The sequence below is a fragment of the Eptesicus fuscus genome, chromosome 9, assembly GCF_027574615.1.
Source record: "Eptesicus fuscus isolate TK198812 chromosome 9, DD_ASM_mEF_20220401, whole genome shotgun sequence".
NCBI classification, from domain to species: Eukaryota; Metazoa; Chordata; class Mammalia; order Chiroptera; family Vespertilionidae; genus Eptesicus; species Eptesicus fuscus.
The window spans coordinates 32,372,140-32,389,854 of NC_072481.1; the positions used below are offsets into that span (position 1 = coordinate 32,372,140).

A 17,715-nucleotide genomic window follows, 5' to 3' on the forward strand; every position below is an offset into this window, starting at 1 on the left:
ACTCCCTTACCTTCTTCCATGCACATCCTGGTACCCAAACTCCTCTCCACCACCACCTCAGCCCCAGGTGCCCACTGCACGGACCTGTGCACACAGGGACACATCTCCCCTCCCACCCAGATTCGCTCCTAGGCTTCCCTCAGCCTCCTACCAGCCTGCCGCCTCCTCCAGGCAGCCTGCGCTGCTTCCTCTGGAGTATCTGCTACCTCTGGGAACAGTGGCCTCCTCTGGCTCACCCCAGCTTCTGCAGCGCCCAGCACGCGGCCTAAGCAGGGTCACCGAGAGCCTGCCTAGGGAGGAGTGGACCAACGTGAGGGAGAAGGGAGAGGTGGCAGCAGCCAGAGGGACGCGGGGCGGAGGCGGCAGCGGGAGGGGGCGCGCGCGCCGGAGGCGGCAGCCCAGGGCCGGGACCGCGCGCCCAGCCTGAGCCCGCCCCGCCGCCGAGCGTCACGGAACCTGCTTGAAATGCAGCCGAGGAGCCGGGGCGGGCGGCGGCGGCGGCGGCGGCGGCATCATCGGCAGCGGCAGCCCCGGCGCCGCGGCAGGAACTCGGAGGGCTGAAGCGCGGCTGCGGCAGCGACACGGGGTGTGCGGGGCGCTGCGGCCGGAGCCCGGGGCCCGCCATGGGCCGCCCCGAATGGGGCGCGCTCCGGCCGCTGGCGCTGCTGCTGCTGCTGCTGCTGCTGCGACTCCAGCATCTCGCGGCGGCGGCGGCGGATCCGCGGCTCGGTAGCCAAGGTACGTGCGGCCGGTCCCGGGCCAGGCTCTGCGCCGCCGTGGCCGCCAACAAAGCGCGGCCTGGCGGCCGGGGAGCGGGCTGCACCAGGGCCACCCAGCCCGGGCCTGGCCGAGGCGCCCGGGTAGGAGAGGCTTCTCTGGACTCATTTATCTTTTCATTTGTCCCCCGCCCCCGCGGCTCCCTGTGTGTGGGCTCTGCCCTCGGCACCTGCTCTTGGGGGATGGACGCCGGGGGGGCCCGGCGGGCCGGGAACTTTGTGGGGTGGGGGGCGGGTAGTCATTGATGATTTGGGGCGAGCTGTAAGATTCTTGTCGTTGACACGCGCTCCGTGGCGGCGGTGAGCGGAGCCGGGCGACTTCCCCGCCTGACAATGCGTTTCCGGGGACCCCTGCACGCTGCCGAGCAAGAGGGGCTGCGAGCAAGAGGGGCACGTGCCCGCAGCGCCCGGTGCGTGGGTCTTGGCGTGCTTGGGGGCTCCCTGTAGGACGTGTCTGCGCGGACCCTTGACTGTGGGCCGAGTGTGCGGGCGAGTGTGACTGAATGGAGGGTACGCCTAAGTTGTTTGACACCGACTGTGTGTGCCTGGCCTCGTCGTGCCACGGAACTGCCTGCCATCCCAGGACCCCTCCTCCCCTCCTTCCAGATCGAGGGTGCCCGAGGTGCCCGGGGTTGCTGCATCGCCCCCTTTCCTCCGCCGCAGGAGACCCTGCCCCCTGCCTGGACTGCAGGGTGCGCGGTCCGTCTCACACCCCGTCTCCCGCGCAGGGCTGGCCAAGGAATGCGAGGAGGACCAGTTCCGGTGCCAGAACGAGCGCTGCATCCCCTCTGTGTGGAGATGCGACGAGGACGATGACTGCTCGGACAACAGCGACGAGGACGACTGCCGTGAGTGGCCGGTGGGGGAGGGCGGGACGGCGGGGGACGCCATACTTAGCGCGCACGTGGCTCAGCTGCCGCCCAGCCACCTGCGTGGACCTCACTCCGGCAGCCGGGCAGCCGCTGGGCACCGCCTCCCTCGGGGCCGTGGGGCTGAGCGATCGCGCTGGGAGCTGGGCTGCAGGCGGGCCCTAATGGGGTCGGGGGCGGGGCCCGGGGCGCAGTGGCCCTGGAGGAGGGCACGCCACACCCGGTGGCTGAGCCGGAACTGTGGGCGAGGACGCGACCGTCCCTGCGCGGGTCCAGCTTCCTACGAACCGGCCGGCCTCCAGGGCTCCAGCCTCGGCTCCACGGAACGCGCGGCTTTTTCAAAGTTTCGCACGGCTCCAGGCCTAGCCGCGCTCCTTTACTTCCTCGTTTCTTTTTTGTGAATGAATGGGCTCCCCAGGGCCCCTGATTGGCTGGGCCAAGACCACCCCATAGGCCTAGGCCCCCGTGGTCTGAGCGGCCAATCGTGGTGAGGAAGGGTGTGTGGTTTTCGGGGTGCAGTGGGCGCAGGGGCCTTGCCCTGGCCCCGCCTTGGCCACACCCCTACGCTCACCAGGCGGGTAGTAGTTGCAGGCGGACCCAGAGCTAAAGCCCGCTGGTTTTCTGCCTAGTCACAGGGAAGCCCTTCTGTGCCACCCTCCTTAGCCGCCCTGGATCTCCAGGCAGACCGCCTGGGGCATGAGTCATGGCATAACCAGACAACCAATGGGTCTTGGCTGCCTGTCACTACATGAGCCAGTTAAGCAGAGACAGGGCTGAATCATATATGAGCATTTATTCTAATGATGCGGGCAGTATGGGGGAGCAGCGGGTCATCCACAAAAATCTGCTCTCCCCTCCCCAGAAGCCAGCTGCTTATATTGGGTAGAAGGACACAGATTACGCGGGAGAGTAAGAATTACAGGCCTGGGAAAGGAGGCAAGGTATAATGGTTACAGGTAGCAGGCAATGCGGGCTGGGGGGCGTTGCAGAAGATGGGTGCCTCCAGGCACCTCAGGGACAGGCAATAGGGGCTGGGGTTGCAAAGGGCAGGTGCCTCCAGGACTAGATTGTTTCAGTCAGGAGGTTGTAAGTCTTTCCATAATGGTAGGCAGTTCTCAGGAAAGGAGGATGGACTGCATTCCGAGGTTAGCTCCCATGTCCCGGGGTATACAGCTCTCAGCCACGTTAGAATGTGCTTCCTCTAATTAGAACAGAACCATCACGGTTAACAGAGCATGATTAATATTTCTTATAATTGTAGCTAGTCCCCAATATTCTATTTCTGCCCCTAACCATGGGGCAGACCAGGAAGGAGGGAGCCAGGAGGAAGAGTTTGTTTCCTGGAAGGGACCTGAGGGTCCCGAGGCTGCATGTGAGCCCCGGCTGTGTGTTGGCTGCAGGTGATCTTTCCTGAGTTTGGTGTTTGTACTCCGGGGGCAACTGCTTTGGGAGTTCCTTCCTGGGGTGCACGCGGTTTCACATGTCTGTGGGACCAGAAGTGAGTTAGCAGGCAGTTGCTACGGTGGAGTGTAGTTCCAGGAACAGAAAAAAACAGGATTTACAGTAACAGCATCAGGTGGCCATTCATTCTCTGTTACTGGGTGCCTACCGCGGGCAGGCACTGGGGCACTAGGAGAGCAGGCCCACCCCCCTGGCCAGGGGAACAGGATCTGCGGGAGGAGAGCAATGGGTAGACAGACCCTTAGCTCCACACGGTGGCAGGGGTAGGGTGGGGTGGGGTAGAGGGAACACCTGGACAGGCACGATCTGTTGAGTCCTCAAGGTTTTATTTTGTTTTTTAAATCCTCACCCGAGAACATGTTCATTGATTTTTAGAGAGAGGGGTTACATGTTCATTGATTTTTAGAGAGAGTGGAGGGTGGGGAGAGAGAAACATCAATGTGAGAGAGGAATATCAATCGGTTGCCACCCTAACTTGCCCCAACCAGGGATAGAACCTGCAATCTAGGTATGTGCTCTGTCGGGGAATCGAACCCATGGCCTCCTGGTGTATGGGATGATGCTGCAACCTACTGAGCACACTGGCCAGGGCAAGGTTTTTGTTTGTTTGTTTGTTTGTTTGTTTTTGTCTGGGTTTGCCAGTCAGCCTCTGGGTTCATTTTCTCTGACCCAACCCACAGTTGGCTCTGTGACTAGGGCACATCTTTTCCTCCTGCCTCAGTTTCCTTACCTGACCATGTGGGCTAATGATTCCTGCTCTGTTTTTTGTTTTGTTTTTAAATATATTTTAAAAATTGATTTCAAAGAGGAAGGGAGAGGGAGAAAGAGATAGAAACATCAATGATGAGTCATTGATCCCCTGCACAGCCCCCACAGGGGATCGAGCCCACAACCTGGGCATACGCCCTGACCGGGAATCGAACAGTGACCTCCTGGTTCATAGGTCGACTGAGCCACGCCAGCTGGGCTCCTGCTCTGGTTTTGAGGACCAGTTCTAGTAATGTAATTGGAAGTAGTGAGACTAACTCGCTGACCATTAGCGGTGTGCCAACTACTATGGCTGTGCTTATATAAACTCCTTTAATCTTCAGATTAGTCCTATTTTACATACTATACAAACAGAGGTGCTGAGAGATGAAGTTACTTGCCCCACAGCTACTGAGTTACTAAGTAGGAGCTTGAATTTAAGCATCTGACTCCAGGGTTCTTAGACTAATCCTGACTCGACCATTATCCAGTGCTACTGAAGTTATGAATATGGCTGAGCTGGGGTACAATATTATGAGTCTCATTGTGGGGAGTTGTTCTCTGTGGTCCCTTTACAGCTGAGGATGAAGCAAGGAAATAAAAACTACATTTCTGACTGTGGCCAGGTGGCTCAGTTGGTTGGAGCATCCTCCTGCACACCAACAAGTTTTGGTTTCAATTCCCCATCAGGGCACAAAGGTTTTGGATTCAACCCTGGGTTGAGGCAAGGGTGGGAGGCAACCAATCGCTGTTTCTCTCTCTCCCTTCCTCTTTCTCTCTAAAATAAATCAATAAAAACATATCCTCTGTTGAGGATTTAAAAAAAAAACCTGAACAGCCCTGGCCCAGTGCTGGCTGAGCATTGTTCCACGAACCAAAAGGTCGTCAGTTTGATTCCCAGTCAGGCCACATGCCCAGATTGCAGGTTCTGTCCCATCAGTATACCATAGCAGGCAACCAATGGATGTTTCTCACATCAAAGTTTCTCTCTCTCCCTCTCCCTCTCTCTAAAATCAATTAAAACAAACAAACAAACAAACAAACAAAAAACTCCTGTATTTCTGGTCTAGTTATACCTTATCTCCCTGATTCTTTCTAATAGCAATCTTCCAAGAGTGGCTGTGAAGAGCAGACCTTTTTCTTATCATCCTGTTTGTAGGTAAGGGTCTGGCTCAGAGAAGCTGAGTGACTTGCCCACGATCACACAGCAGACAATGACAGAACTTGGTCAAGACGTCCACCTGCCTCCCAGCTCTGGGGCGCTATTTGCTGGGGGTGGGGAGTGGGGTGTGGAAGGATCTAGGAAGGTGACCCAGGTGTTTGAAAGTCATACTCTGAGTGTTGAGCCTGTTGCTCTGGGCAAGAGGACTGTGAAGTTGTGGGTGGCTGGGTGGCCCCAGATGGGACCAGGGGAGATCTGATGGCCAGTCTGGGTTCCTGATTTCATCCTGAGACAGAGGGGGTGGCGTCGTAGGCAGAGAGGGGAGAAAAACAAATGGCATTGATACCTTGCAGTGGAAGAAGGGCTGGGGGCTTTGCTGTTAGTACCAAGCATCAGTGCCACACTCTTGTCTTCTCCGAGTTTGTTTCCTCCTTATCTGCTGAGTGGGGGTAGCTGTTCCTCCATCATAGGTTATACGGGTAAAAAAATGTTCACGTCGGGCTGGCAAAGAGAAGGGAATGGACGACTGTCCACACCTCCAAGGTCTTTAGAAAGGGGCCCCGAGGAGCCACAGAAAGAGATCTTGAAGAAAGGGGGTGGGGCCAGTTGTTCGAAAATGATCTTTCCTCACTTCTTCCTTCCTCATCTGGGGATTTTTCCCCCTTCTCCCCCCCATTCTGGGCCAACTGCCCAAACTGCATTTCTTTGAACTATCCTCCCCTCAAGGCTCTTGGCTTCTGCCTGAGCAGCCTCCCTGCCTTTTAAATGACCCCTTTCTTTGGCACTTCCACCCTTCCACTCCAGGACAGCTGCCTCAGCTTTGTACCTTTTGACCTGCAAAATGGGTGTTGCAATTTGTAAGTGAAGTCTGTGTGAGGCAAAATGAGTTCCGGCTCCCAGAGGGGCCAGAATGCAGCCTGTGAATACCAAGCACTGAGGGCGGCTGGGGGAGCACGGGAAGGCTTCCTGGAGGAGGAGACAGACAGACCGGGCCTTGAAAGATGGTAACTAATACCGTTCCCTTAGAGCTTACCGCTTAAAAATAGGTAGTACAGTCCCCATGGTATAGAGGAGGAAACTGGGGTCTGAGCGGTGAAGTTACTCTCCCAAAGTCACAGAGCTCATCGGGGTTGGAGGCAGCATTCAAACTAAGGCCTTCTAAATCCTCATCCTCGGCCACCGCAGGTGGGACTTGGCCCTCTCGGACCGGTTTTGTGCTGGCGGGCGGGCTGGGAGAGGAAAGGCTCACAGAGCTTCAGTCCCCAGCTCAAAGGGCCTTCAAAGTGTAGGAAGGGGCTGGAAGCCCAGGGGTGGCCCAGCCAGGGGAAGTTGGGTGGGTCCCTGGCCGTGGACGTGGGTCACGTAGGCCAGCTGGCCCCTTGGCCTCAGTTTCCTGTTGCTCCGTCGTGTCTGGGGGCCGACACGGGGGCTCTGGTCTCTGGCCAGCCCTTTGCTCCCAGAGTAACAACAACAGCGAATGCTTACTGAGCCCTTGCTGTGCCCCGGGCGTTGTGCTGAGATTCTACGTACATCACCTCATGCTTCTTGGTTCTGTAAAATGGGGCAGCTCTATGGAGTACCTGCATTATTCCCATCGGACAAAGGCACGAAGGAGTTCAGTAACCAGTCCCAGCGTGTATGGTTTTTAAGCAGAATCGCCGTGGTGTGAATGCAGGCACCCACCTATGGAACCCGTGCTGTCGCGAGCACTATCTGGTGGCCTCGGGCTCCTTCCAGGCCTGCTTCCCACTCGTGAGATGACATCCGCCCGCTCCACCCCTCCAGCTCTGAGAAGAACGTGTGTTTCTCTCTGTGGATGGGCCGAGGGGCTGGGTGGACGGTGGACCGGGTTTGTGCTCAGATCCCTCTGCCTTGCTCTGTCTCCTTCAGGCTGCCATGTCCTCCCAGCCCCCATCACCCCTCCATCCCAGGTCTAATAAAGAGCAGCCACAGCGAGTTCTCCCATGGCTGAGAGTTCATTAGCTGGGCAAGGCCTGGCTGCAGGAGCGCTGAGGCCTGCTGGGAAGCAGCCTCGTAAATAATTAAAACTCCGCCACAGCGCCCAGCTGGGCTGCGGCCTGCATCTGCCCTTCAGTGTGCTGCCTGGCCGTGCCCCGTTCTCACACCCCTGACACTAGGCCCAGCTTCATCTCCTTTTTGGATGGAGTCATCGGACAGATAGCGCTGCTCCTCTCTGAGCCTGTTTCCTCATCTGACCGGCAGCTCCTCCACCCAGGGTCCTGCTGAGGCCTTGCTGTCCACGTCCCTCTAGCCCGTTCCTGCCTCTTCCTATGGGCCTGTGACACCACACTGTACCTGTTTTCTCACTCTTGCTTTCCTACTGCTTCTCACCTCCGGGTCTTTGCACGCGCCATTCTGTCTGCCTAGAATCCTCTTTCCGCTCCCTCACCTAGCTACCTTCTTGTTGTCACCTTAGAAGATTCATCTTGGGTGTCACCTCCTCAGGGAAGCCCTCCCCGCTGCCCTCTCTCCTCGAGGCTGAGATACAGGAGTCAGAGAGAGGGACTTAGGGGCCTGTGTTTAAATGACAGCTCAGTGGGGCCCTGGATCACACACACCTGGCTTTCTATGCTGCTGAATGAGCTTGGGTGTGATAACAGTCCCTCCCTCCCAGAGACGGTGTGAGGATTAAATGAGATAATGTGCCTGGTCCGCAGTAGGTAGATGCTCGTTGAATGGCAATGAGTATGATTGTTCTTGGAGGGAGGATTTTCCCTGAAGTCTCCAGGTACCTGCTGCCCGGGTGTCTGACGGCTCCTGCAGCTGGGGCCTGCCTCGGCCAGTGGGCTGTCCAGCCACAGTGGAGGTTGCCCCAAGGCCATTCGTCTTGGACTGGGGAGGGAGGAAGGTGTCCAGGGAGGGGCTGAGGGAAGAAATGGGTCGAACAGGCTGTTTGGTTTCAGCAGGGGCAGTTCCTGCCGGCCCGTGCCTGTCCCGAGGCTGGTTTTGTCCTGTCTGGCCTGTGCTCCTTTCTTCCTGGCTGTGCCTCGGAGGGGGAAGCCCAGCACCCCCAGGGCTCTGCCCAGCAGGCGAACTTGGGGGAGCTTCTCTAGCCCCAGGCTTCAGAAGGTGAAACCAAGACCCCGGTGGCTGGACATTGGCTCCAGGGGTCAACAGAAACTCGGTCTCAGAACTAGGGTGTCCTGGGCAGGACTCTAGTCAGAACAGTGTGCTCCCACCTCCTCCCCGCTGCAGCACCCACCTGCCGCCCCTGCCCTCGCTCTTCCCTCTGGATCAGGGAACAAGGTGTCCCCAGGCGAAAGGCAGGCCACATGCTTATGCCACAGAAAGGGCTTTGGGGGACCTCAGGTGCCCGCCCTGGATTGCTGGGAACTCATCTAAAATCATAATGTTAGTTGTAATCAGAGTTAATGAGCATGTTTGCTGCTGGGGGCTTTCTCATACAAGTCCCCCGTCAGCCAGGGCCAGGAAAGAGCCGAAGCTCCAAAGCTCACTTGTCCCAGGCAGTTTGGCTGCTCAGTGGCAGGACTGGGCCTAGCCTGTCTGGTGGCAAAGTCTGATGCGGGTGAAAGGAAGAGATAGACATTCCACATTCACACACCCCGGTCACAGCAGCGTGAGTGGCGCCGGGGATGAGCTGTGGCCCTTCCTTTCCAGGCACTCCAGGCGTCCCTCCTAGCCAGCCCCCACCAGTGGCTCCCTCTGGAGCAGCGCTGGCCCCTGCAGGCCCTCGAGCATTTTTAACCACCAGCCTCGCTCACCCCGCCTCTCACAAGCTCCTGTATGTCACAGACCCCAGGCAGAGCCTCTCCGCCAGAGTGGCTCAGAAGGGGCGACTGTGAGCTTCCCATCCACTGCCTCCAGTCTGACCTCTGTGCCCCTAGCAGGGCCTCGCCCAGATGCTTACAAGCTGGCCGCTTTGGGGGTGCAGAACCCAGCACACTATCAGGTCCCTCAGAATGCCCTCTGGTGACTGAGAGGGTCAACCAAGAGCCATGGGGCTTCCAGGCCCACCCAGTTCCCAGGACCCTCACGGCCTCCACACACCTGCCCCTTGGAACACGGCAGGACAGACAGCCCAAAGCCTCTCTGGGAGTCCATGGGAGTGGTCATGTGGCCACTCGAGCTGCCACAAGGGACTTTAGGCCAGTCACTCTGGAGACTACACTGAGTGGCCAGATTAGCGTTCAGAGATCATAATAATCTGGCGACTCAGTGTATATCCTATATAATAAAAGGCTAATATGCAAATTGTCCCCTCCACCAGGAGTTCGACCAGCAGGCAAGCCGGCCAACCACCCATGTCCCCTTCCCATGGCCAGGCTGGCTGGACACCCTGCCCCTCCCCCCCAATGCACAAATTCATGCACTGGGCCTCTAATATGTGTGTGTGTATATATATATGTATACACACACACACACACTGAGTGGCCAGATTTTTATGCGTTCAGAGATCATAATAATCTGGCCACTCAGTGTATTTCAGGTTATAGCCTTCTCACCTGTTAGGCTGCAGGATGGCCTTTTCCAGGTTGTGCCTCACAGCCATCCTGGGAGGCAGGTGGTGCAGGGGATCACTATTCCCCCATTTTCCTGATGAGGAAATTGAGGCCCAGGGGGGGCACGGGGCTCGCCGAGGGCCACACAGCTAATTATCGGTAGCGCTGGAGCGGAGGCTCACTTCAGTTTATTTTGTTCATTTATTTTTCCAGTGGAAGTAACTTGATGATTATAAGAGTAATTTCATGCTTGTAATTAAACACACACACACAGAGACAACACAGAAAGGCAGAAAGGATGCTCACCGTCACCCTTGGTTACACCGCACGGAAGCAGCAGATCCTCCAGAGGTTTTCCCCCGCGTGTGAGCTGGTGGTATGAACACATTTATTTTTTTAAGCAAAAATAAGGATGTGCTATGCCAGTTCTTTTCTCCCCATGTCATACGTGTCTTTCCATTTCAATAACAGAAGATTTGTGTCGTTGTTTTAAAGGGCCAGGTAGTATTCTGTTGCATGAATCACTCCATTGAATGATACCGTCTCCTATTAATGGACGTGTGTTTCGTTGGTTCTGTTTTTCCTGTTCCACACAGCGCTGGGACCAACATCCTTGAACCACATCTTTGTGCGTTTATCTGATTCTTTCCTTAAGATAAACTCTTACCACAGGGATTGCTGAATGTGTGCATTTTTATGAGAAAGCCACGTTGCTCTCTTTCAAGGAGACCGTTTTCCCATCTCACACCACCACCTAATGCCCCAGCCGGTGGCCGGCCCACAGGACTTCCTTCTTCCTTGAGCACAGGGCCACCTTGTCCCTGGTTCACAGGACAAAGTAACCAGATCTCATCGGCTCAGAGCAAAGCAAGGAGAAAGGACAATTGTGTTCTGGCCCCAAGGACTTCCTCCCCCACTGAAGAAAATAAAAGGGAACAAAACTGGTCTTCGTTCTTAAGATATTCGTAGAATCCGTGCCCTTCACAGCCTTATAGTGTTCTGTCTCTACCCCCACTTGACCCTGGGCCAGTGGCTCTCCCTCTCTGAACTTCATTTCCCCTTTACCCACTGGTCCTTGCTCTACCTACATTGCAACCAGCACTCTGAGCAGATTCCTCCTCCCAGGAGCTGGGCTCAGGGCCAGTCCAGGCCTGGGGGTGGGAGACCTGTGGCCCTCAGGCTCCTTACTGCCTGGTGAGGATTGGCAGGAACCTGGCCGGCGTGGTGGGTGGATTCTGGCAGGCAGATGTGAAGGGTAGCTGGGCTTCGTAGGGTCCGCTTCCGGAACTCAGCCCTCAGGCCCAGTTTCATTGGGCCACTTCCCTTCTGCCTTCTTCCTGTGCCGTGATTGGGCTGGATGCAGTGGAGTGATGGAGAAAAATGGAGTCAGGTCCTTCAGCCCCGGGACCGGCTGGCTGGGACCCCGGTGTAGGCCGTAGATTCTGAGCCTTAGATCCTTGGTCTGTGAAGTGGGATGATGAGCCCAGCTGGGGAAGGTGCGCAGGCTGACGCAAAGCGTTCTGCCCAGATCCTGGTCCTGAAAATGAGCATCCTCGTTCCCCTTCCCAAGCCTGTGACCCCTGCACAGGGAACAGCTGACTAGAAGGGACGGCAGCAGCTTCCTCCTCCTGCACCAAGGACGCAACAAGAGGGCAGCTGCTGAAATAGCAGGAAAGATGTAGGTCAACTGGCCAGTGGGGAGGACTTGGCTGCCTGGAGCACAGCCGCTTCTCCGGTCGGGAGGGACTCGAGGAACCATCCGGTCTGCATTGGGAGCCCCAGGGTGGCTGCTTCCCGGGTGGCCTGGGGCAGCTAGTTAAGCAGAGGGAGCCGAGGAGAACTGGTTAACCTGCCAGGCCTGGCATGGTTAGTTGCCCAGGAGGGGCCTTGGCTCACCAGTGGGTCCAAATTAACATCAGAGAGTTGGCAGCTGACAAGAGGCAGGAAGGCCCCATCAGGCTCAGGTTAAGCTGCTGCAGCGAAGAGCTGGAGACCGAGGCCGGGCTTTCCTGGTGGCCGGAATCCAAGGACACGCAGGCCAGTGCTCCCCTCTCCCTCTCCACTCCCTGGACCCCGAGCTGCCATCTGCTGCCCACCTGCCCTCAGGGCCCCCTCAGCCATGTGCCCCAGCTCACGCGCATGTGCCCTGGGTGTGCGTGATCGAGGAGGGGTGCGCCACGAGGGAGGTGACTTATGGATACACAGAGGCTGCAGGGCCAAGGACGTCCTTCCTCCTCCCGCACAGGCCAAGGCGGCCCAGCCAAGCCAAAGCCAAAGCCCCCCACTGGCTGTTTGTGGTGGGGAATTATTTGTAGCTGGAGAGGCGCCAGCAGTCTCTGTTCCCAGCCTGCCCCCCGCCATGCAGCCTCTCCCCACCGAGCCTCAGCCTGAGCCCACTGTCTAGCCCCCACCTAGAGGGCTGAGGTTGATATCATCGCCATGGCCCAGACCACTGGCCCACCCCTGCCTCGCCCCTGCTTCACCCCTGCCCCTCTTGGGGTCTCTACTCATGGGGAGCCGGGCACCTCCAGGCCTCTTTTGGCCCCATTCTCTGGGATTCTTTTGTTTCTCCCTGAGAGCCAGGGCATTCACAGGAGTCCCCCACAGCCAGGCCCCAGGTGGGGTGGGGGTGGGGGTCTAAGGAGCCGCCCCTGTTCCCTGAGGCCAGGAGACCCCTGAGCAGGGAGCAGGGACTGTGAACTGCAGCCCCTCACGCAGGGGACATGGCTAACCACGCACACGGAGGCAGAACCAACTGTTTGTTACCACATTCACTCTGGAGTTCCGCCTGTTTGTTTTTTGCTGAGTTGGACCAGGCCAGCAGAGCAAACTTTTTATCAGCTGTGTTTGTGGCACTCTTTTGTCTCCCTCCCCGTCCACCCGCCACCCCGCAGGCCAAGGGAGCAGAGTGGGCAGCGCCCAGTGTGGGCTCCCAGTGACAGCCGGACCTGGGCTTCCCCTGCACTTCCTCTGCGTCCTGGCTGGGGGGCCGGGGGCAAGTCCCCTGAACCTGAACCCCAGATGTGGGTCAAAGTACTTTCTGGCCCCTATAAACCGTGCTGGGTCCCACAGGGCCAGTCGGTCCTTCCTTCACCAGGACCTGGGCCACACCAGGGCCCAGAAGTCTGCCCGCCTGTGGGTGCAGCCCCCGGCCCCGCTGCCCCTCCGCTCCCAGACCTCTCGCCCTCCCTCTCCTTGGCTCTGGGCCCTCCCACACGTGCATTCTGTGCGGAGTTCTCCCCGTTGTCTGTGTGGGTTCACTGAACCCTGCTGCCATGCTCACCCCCACCCTTGGCTCTCAGACCCACCAGGAACCGGGTCGCCTCACCTTGTCACTGACTTGCTGAGTGACCTGAGCATGTCTCTGCCGCTCTTTGGGCTTCCGTCTCCTCGCCTGTTACGGGGCAGGAGTTAGGATCGGATCAGGAGTTTGAATCACTTTGGGCAGCATTTGAAATTCAGATCCCCGGGCCCCTGTCCAGGCCTGACTCCAAACCTCTGTTTACTGTGCATCCTGGAGGGAGCCATAGACGTGAAGACACCCGCCCCCCGACGCCCCTCAGGTCCCCCGCCCCTGACTGCTCCTGCATGGGTCACCTCATCCATGAGAGGCCACCCTGGGACACCGATAACAGCCAGGCCTCGCACAGGACTGCCTGGGGTCCAGTCCATCCTTCACCATTTCCTAGCTGTGTGACCCTGGGCAAGTTGCTTCACCTCTCTGAGCTCTTGCCTCATCTGTAAGCTGGAGCCATCCACACCGAACCCTCCAGGAGGCTGGAGGACTGTGTGAGTTAACTTACAAAAGGCACGGGGAGCAGTGCCCGGCCTGTGGTCGGTGCTCAAGTCCAGGTTAGCTAAGCTTCTTTCGCCTTCTGTGAACCCTCGTTTCCTGTCTGTACTTCAGGAATTCCCTTCCTTGCCATGCTTCTCCTCTGCTGGGCAGAATGGGAGGGGCTAGGGCCCCAAAAGGCTCCTTTGTCTCCCCTTCTTCCCTGCGGCCCCGGGCCGTAACTTACTGTCCTAGTTTAATTAGGAAGAGCCCTTCCAGAGACCTCATTAGGAAATGAGCCCAGAGCCTCAGGGACCTCTGGAAGGGGTGGGGTGCAGGAGGAGGTTGCATTGTGCCTGCCCCTGCCCAGCCCATGGCCCCGTGCTCGCTCTTTGAGAGGGGGGCCGATACAGATCTGTGACATGGAGCGTGGGCAGCCAGGGCCTCCATCCTCTGTGCCCTGTCCGGCACCAGCCTCGCCCCTGGATGGGGTTGCGGAAAGCTGAGAGAGGAGGTTTTTCTCTGATGCTGCTCCTGGTCCCCAGCCTGGCAAGAGCAGGCCTCGGTGAACGTGTGCTGAGTGAATGAATGAGTGAGCCATGGCTCTTGGGGCTGGAGACCCAGACGGCCTCCCGACGGGCATCCCAATGTAGGAATTCCCCCCACAGCCTCGGGGCGGGGTGCGTGGAGGGGTTTCCAACTTCTGCTTGAATACCTCCAGGGACAGGGAGCTCACTAACTGACCAGATAGCCCCTTCTGTCCCTGGACAGCTCTTCCTGTAGAAAATCGTCTTCCTTTCAATCCTGGATCTGCCTCCGATGACTCTCCTGTCCCCCGCTGGTCCCAGCTCTGTTTCTGGGGCCTCTGCTCACAAAGACTGCCTTCACCCCAAGTCTGCTTAGGGTCCCCTCCCAGCCTGTGACAGCTGACCTGCTGTGTGACCTCAGGTGAGGCCCGTCCTCTCTCCATTGCTTCTCAGGGCCCAGGGGCTGCACTCTCGGGCTCTGCAAACGCTGGCTGCCCCTGTAACCCACCTGCCAGGGAAGTGGAGGGTGAAGACGGATGTGCTGTGCCTTGAGGTAAAGGTGACATCTCTACAAGACAGCTTGGTCTCCTGATCAGCAGGGTGGAGTGCCCTCACCCTAGGATGACCTGCACACAGGCACGGGGGGCTGAGTATGGACCTCTTCTGCCCCTGGCCGCAGTCCACAGCCTGGACCTCACCCGGGCCCTGGGCGTTGTCACAGCCCCACTCGTCCTCACCTGGAATAGCCACCAAATCCTTAGACTCCTCCCCTGCCGCCGGCCAGTCCAACCCCTTCCCCCACTCACTGCAGCCTCCCTGGCGGCTGCAGCAGCCCTGACCATGCCCCGCTCTGCAGCCGAGTGCTCTTAAACACGCAGTTTTGTTCTGTCCTTGCTCAGCATCGCCCTTTCACATGCAGTTCCCCTCTGCCTGAGGCCCTTCCTCTGCTTGTCTGACCCTGCTTTACCTCCAGAGTCATTTCCGGGAACCTTCCCCCACCGGTGAGTCGGGGCCTCCTCTGGGCTTCGACCCCGTGTTTCCCTCATCTCCATCCTTGCCATTCTGCACTGGAACGGTCTGGTTAAGAGTCTGGGGTTCACCCTGGCTGGTGTGACTCAGTCGGTAGGGCACTGAAAGGTTGCCGGTTCAATTCCCGGTCAGGATACGTGCCTGGGTTGCGGGCTCGATTCCCAGTAAGGGGCCTGCAGGAGGCAGCTGATCAATGATTCTCTCTCATTGATATTTCTATCTCTCTCTTCCTCTCCCTTCCTCTCTCTCTCTCTCTCAAAAATAAATTAAAACATATTTTTAAAAAGTTTGGGGTCACACCAGATCCCAGACCTCAGGGGGACCTGGCCAGGGCCTGGGAAGGAGGGTGGAGGGGAAGGAGGAGGGAGGGGGTCTCTCTGGCCTGGCCCATGCCCAGTGCCCCTCCCACCCACCCCATGCTGTGTTCCCGCACCTCATGCTGTATGTGCCGGACAGGGGTGTTTCTGTGGGTCCCACGGAAGCACCTGGTGTGGACTGGAGCCTTTGAGTCCGCGCTCCCATGTTCACAGAGGGCCTGCTCTGCGCAGTGCCCTGCCAGGACCTGGGAGGATCTGCAGATGGAAAAGCAGGCCCTGTCTCCTGAGCCGTGGCCGCCTAACTCAGTGTGTGACCTTGGGCAACGGGTGTCCCTTCTCTGAACCTCAGCTTCCTTGGCTATGAAAGAGCTGGAGAACTCAGGACCCCTCCCCCTTCTCCCTGGGCACATCTGTGCCGTGGCTGGGGTGAGATATGGGCCCCCCAGGACCGCAAGACTGCAGCTGGGCCAGCACTTCCTCTCCACCTGGCCGCGGGGTGGGGGGTAGGGGGGCGTGGACCAAGCTTCACGGGGGTGGAGAGTGAGCAGGCGTTTTACTCTCTTTTCTCACCACTGCGTCTGCCCAGCACTGTGGCCTTGTCCAGGGCCTACTCCCACGAGGGTGACCACTCGTCCTGGTGCGCTCAGCACTGTCCTGGTTTTTAACCTGGAAGTCCCATGTCAGACGGGACGTGATAGGCAGTCTGCCCGCACCCCATGAACCCTGGTCGCTGCGCCCCCAGGCCTGCAGCAGGGCTTCCTCATTATGAGTGGGTTCTGCTGCCAGTTGGTCAAGGATCACTTTTTTTAAAAAAAAGGTCAAGAGTTGATTTCTTCCTCATGTTTGGGGGAATTCAAGGAGAAATAAAGCCCCTTGGAAGGAAGGTCTGGAGGAGCCAGGGCCGAGCATCCTGTTTGGGGTGCTGATGTGGACTGTCCAGGAGACCTGGCCGCTGTCCCGATCCGGCCTCTAACCCGGCCGTGTGGCTGCTCCCGCCTCTAACCCGGCCGTGTGGCTGCTCCCGCCTCTAACCCGGCCGAGTGGCTGCTCCCGCCTCTAACCCGGCCGTGTGGCTGCTCTCTGGGCCTCAGCTTCCCAGGCTGCCCTGTGCACCTCACATTGCGTTCTCGCTGGCTGCCACGTACATCCTTCTGGACATTGTCCCGTCTGTACTTGTGCCATTCTGACCATTCTGACCTCTCCTCTGCCAAGCGGAGGGCAGCTGGAGCTCCATCCCCGCACTAAACAGGAAGAAGCGGGGACACCAAACATTGGCCTGCGCCGGGCCCCGTGACTCACACAGCCTTGCCACATCTTGCCTCCGGGCTCCGGGTGGCCCTTTGGAGGCATGCTCGCCGGGATTGACTGCTCAGTTGTATAGACGGGGACACTGAGCCCACAGTCCCACAGGATGCCGACCCCTGAATAGGCAGGGAGCGGTAAGGGATGAAGACAGATGGGTGGCTTGCCGTGGCCGTGGTATGTGGAGGTTGCAAATAAGTGTGTGTCACTGGCTGGCTGGTCCGCGCCCCCCCCCCCACTCCCACTTTGTCAATGTCTTCATCAGCAGGAAAGAGGCAGATAGACAGAAGGGAAAGGAAGACCCAGGGGTGGGGGGAGAACAGGAGCTTGGGGGGCGGGGAGCGCTAGGGAGGCAGTGGGGAGGGGTCCAAGCAGAGTCTCTGCTTACTCTTGTGGTTCTCACAGTCTGTCTCACCGATTCCTGACAGATGGAGGGTAGGGGAGAGCTGGTGCCAAGAGGCTGTCACCGCAGGCGGGCAGAGTAGGGGGAGGGTGCTTTGTGACCGGGGTTTGTATGGGGAGGGGGCAGCAGCTGGTGGTCTGGCTGCTGGGCCTCCTTGGAGCCTGCTCCCCGGGAACCATGGTTGAGGGGGGCGGGATGTGGGGCAGAGAAGTGGGTAAGGGGTGAGCTCACCACCTGCCTGGGACAGGCTGTGCCCTTGTAGAGACAGCTACCCCTCCCTCTTTCACACCCTGCTGCCAGAGGCCCCTCCCTCCAAGGATACCTCCTACCCACCCCTCACTGGGTACTGGGACAGGCAGGGCTCTGGGGGCTGGCAGTGATCCGTGGTCACGGTGGACCAGGGCAGGGAGAGCACGGGCCCTGGGAGGCACGGGAGCCCCCCCACCCCCCCGGGATCACAGGCCCTGGGGGCTCAGAGCAGGGAGAACACAGCCTCCCATCTGCTGGGCCGGAGCTCAGCCCCTCTTGTGGCTGCCCGGGTGTTTCCTGAGCCTCCTTCACGGCAGTGCCTCTCCTTTCTCCTCCAGGCTCCGACCACTCCCAGGGGCGGGCGGGCCTGACCCGGGGTCATTTTGGCACCTTCAGCATCTCCTGAGCGTGGGTGTCTGCAGGCAGGATTGGGTCTCACACTCTTTCCCAGCCCCCAGTGCCCACCACAGGGCTCCGCACAGAGGACGGCCCGTGAATGCTCGTTGAATGAGTAGACGGATCCCTTGCTTGCATACCTCCTGGGACAGAGACGTCGCTTTCTCGAAGGAAGTTCTTTCTGTTTCCAGAGACAAAGTTCTTTCTGATTCTGTCCTGAGGGG

At 58.6% G+C, this 17,715-nt stretch overlaps 1 protein-coding gene across 1 annotated transcript in view; it reads left to right on the top strand.

The window, feature by feature from the left end:
* The first annotated feature begins 623 nt into the window (after positions 1–623).
* LRP8 (LDL receptor related protein 8) overlaps positions 624–17,715 on the top strand; it is a 71,542-nt gene continuing 54,450 nt past the window's right edge. Inside the window, exons 1-2 of the mRNA XM_054721189.1 lie at positions 624–738; positions 1,505–1,624. Coding sequence (XP_054577164.1) covers positions 624–738; positions 1,505–1,624 — 235 coding nt within the window. The remainder of the gene's footprint in view (positions 739–1,504; positions 1,625–17,715) is intronic.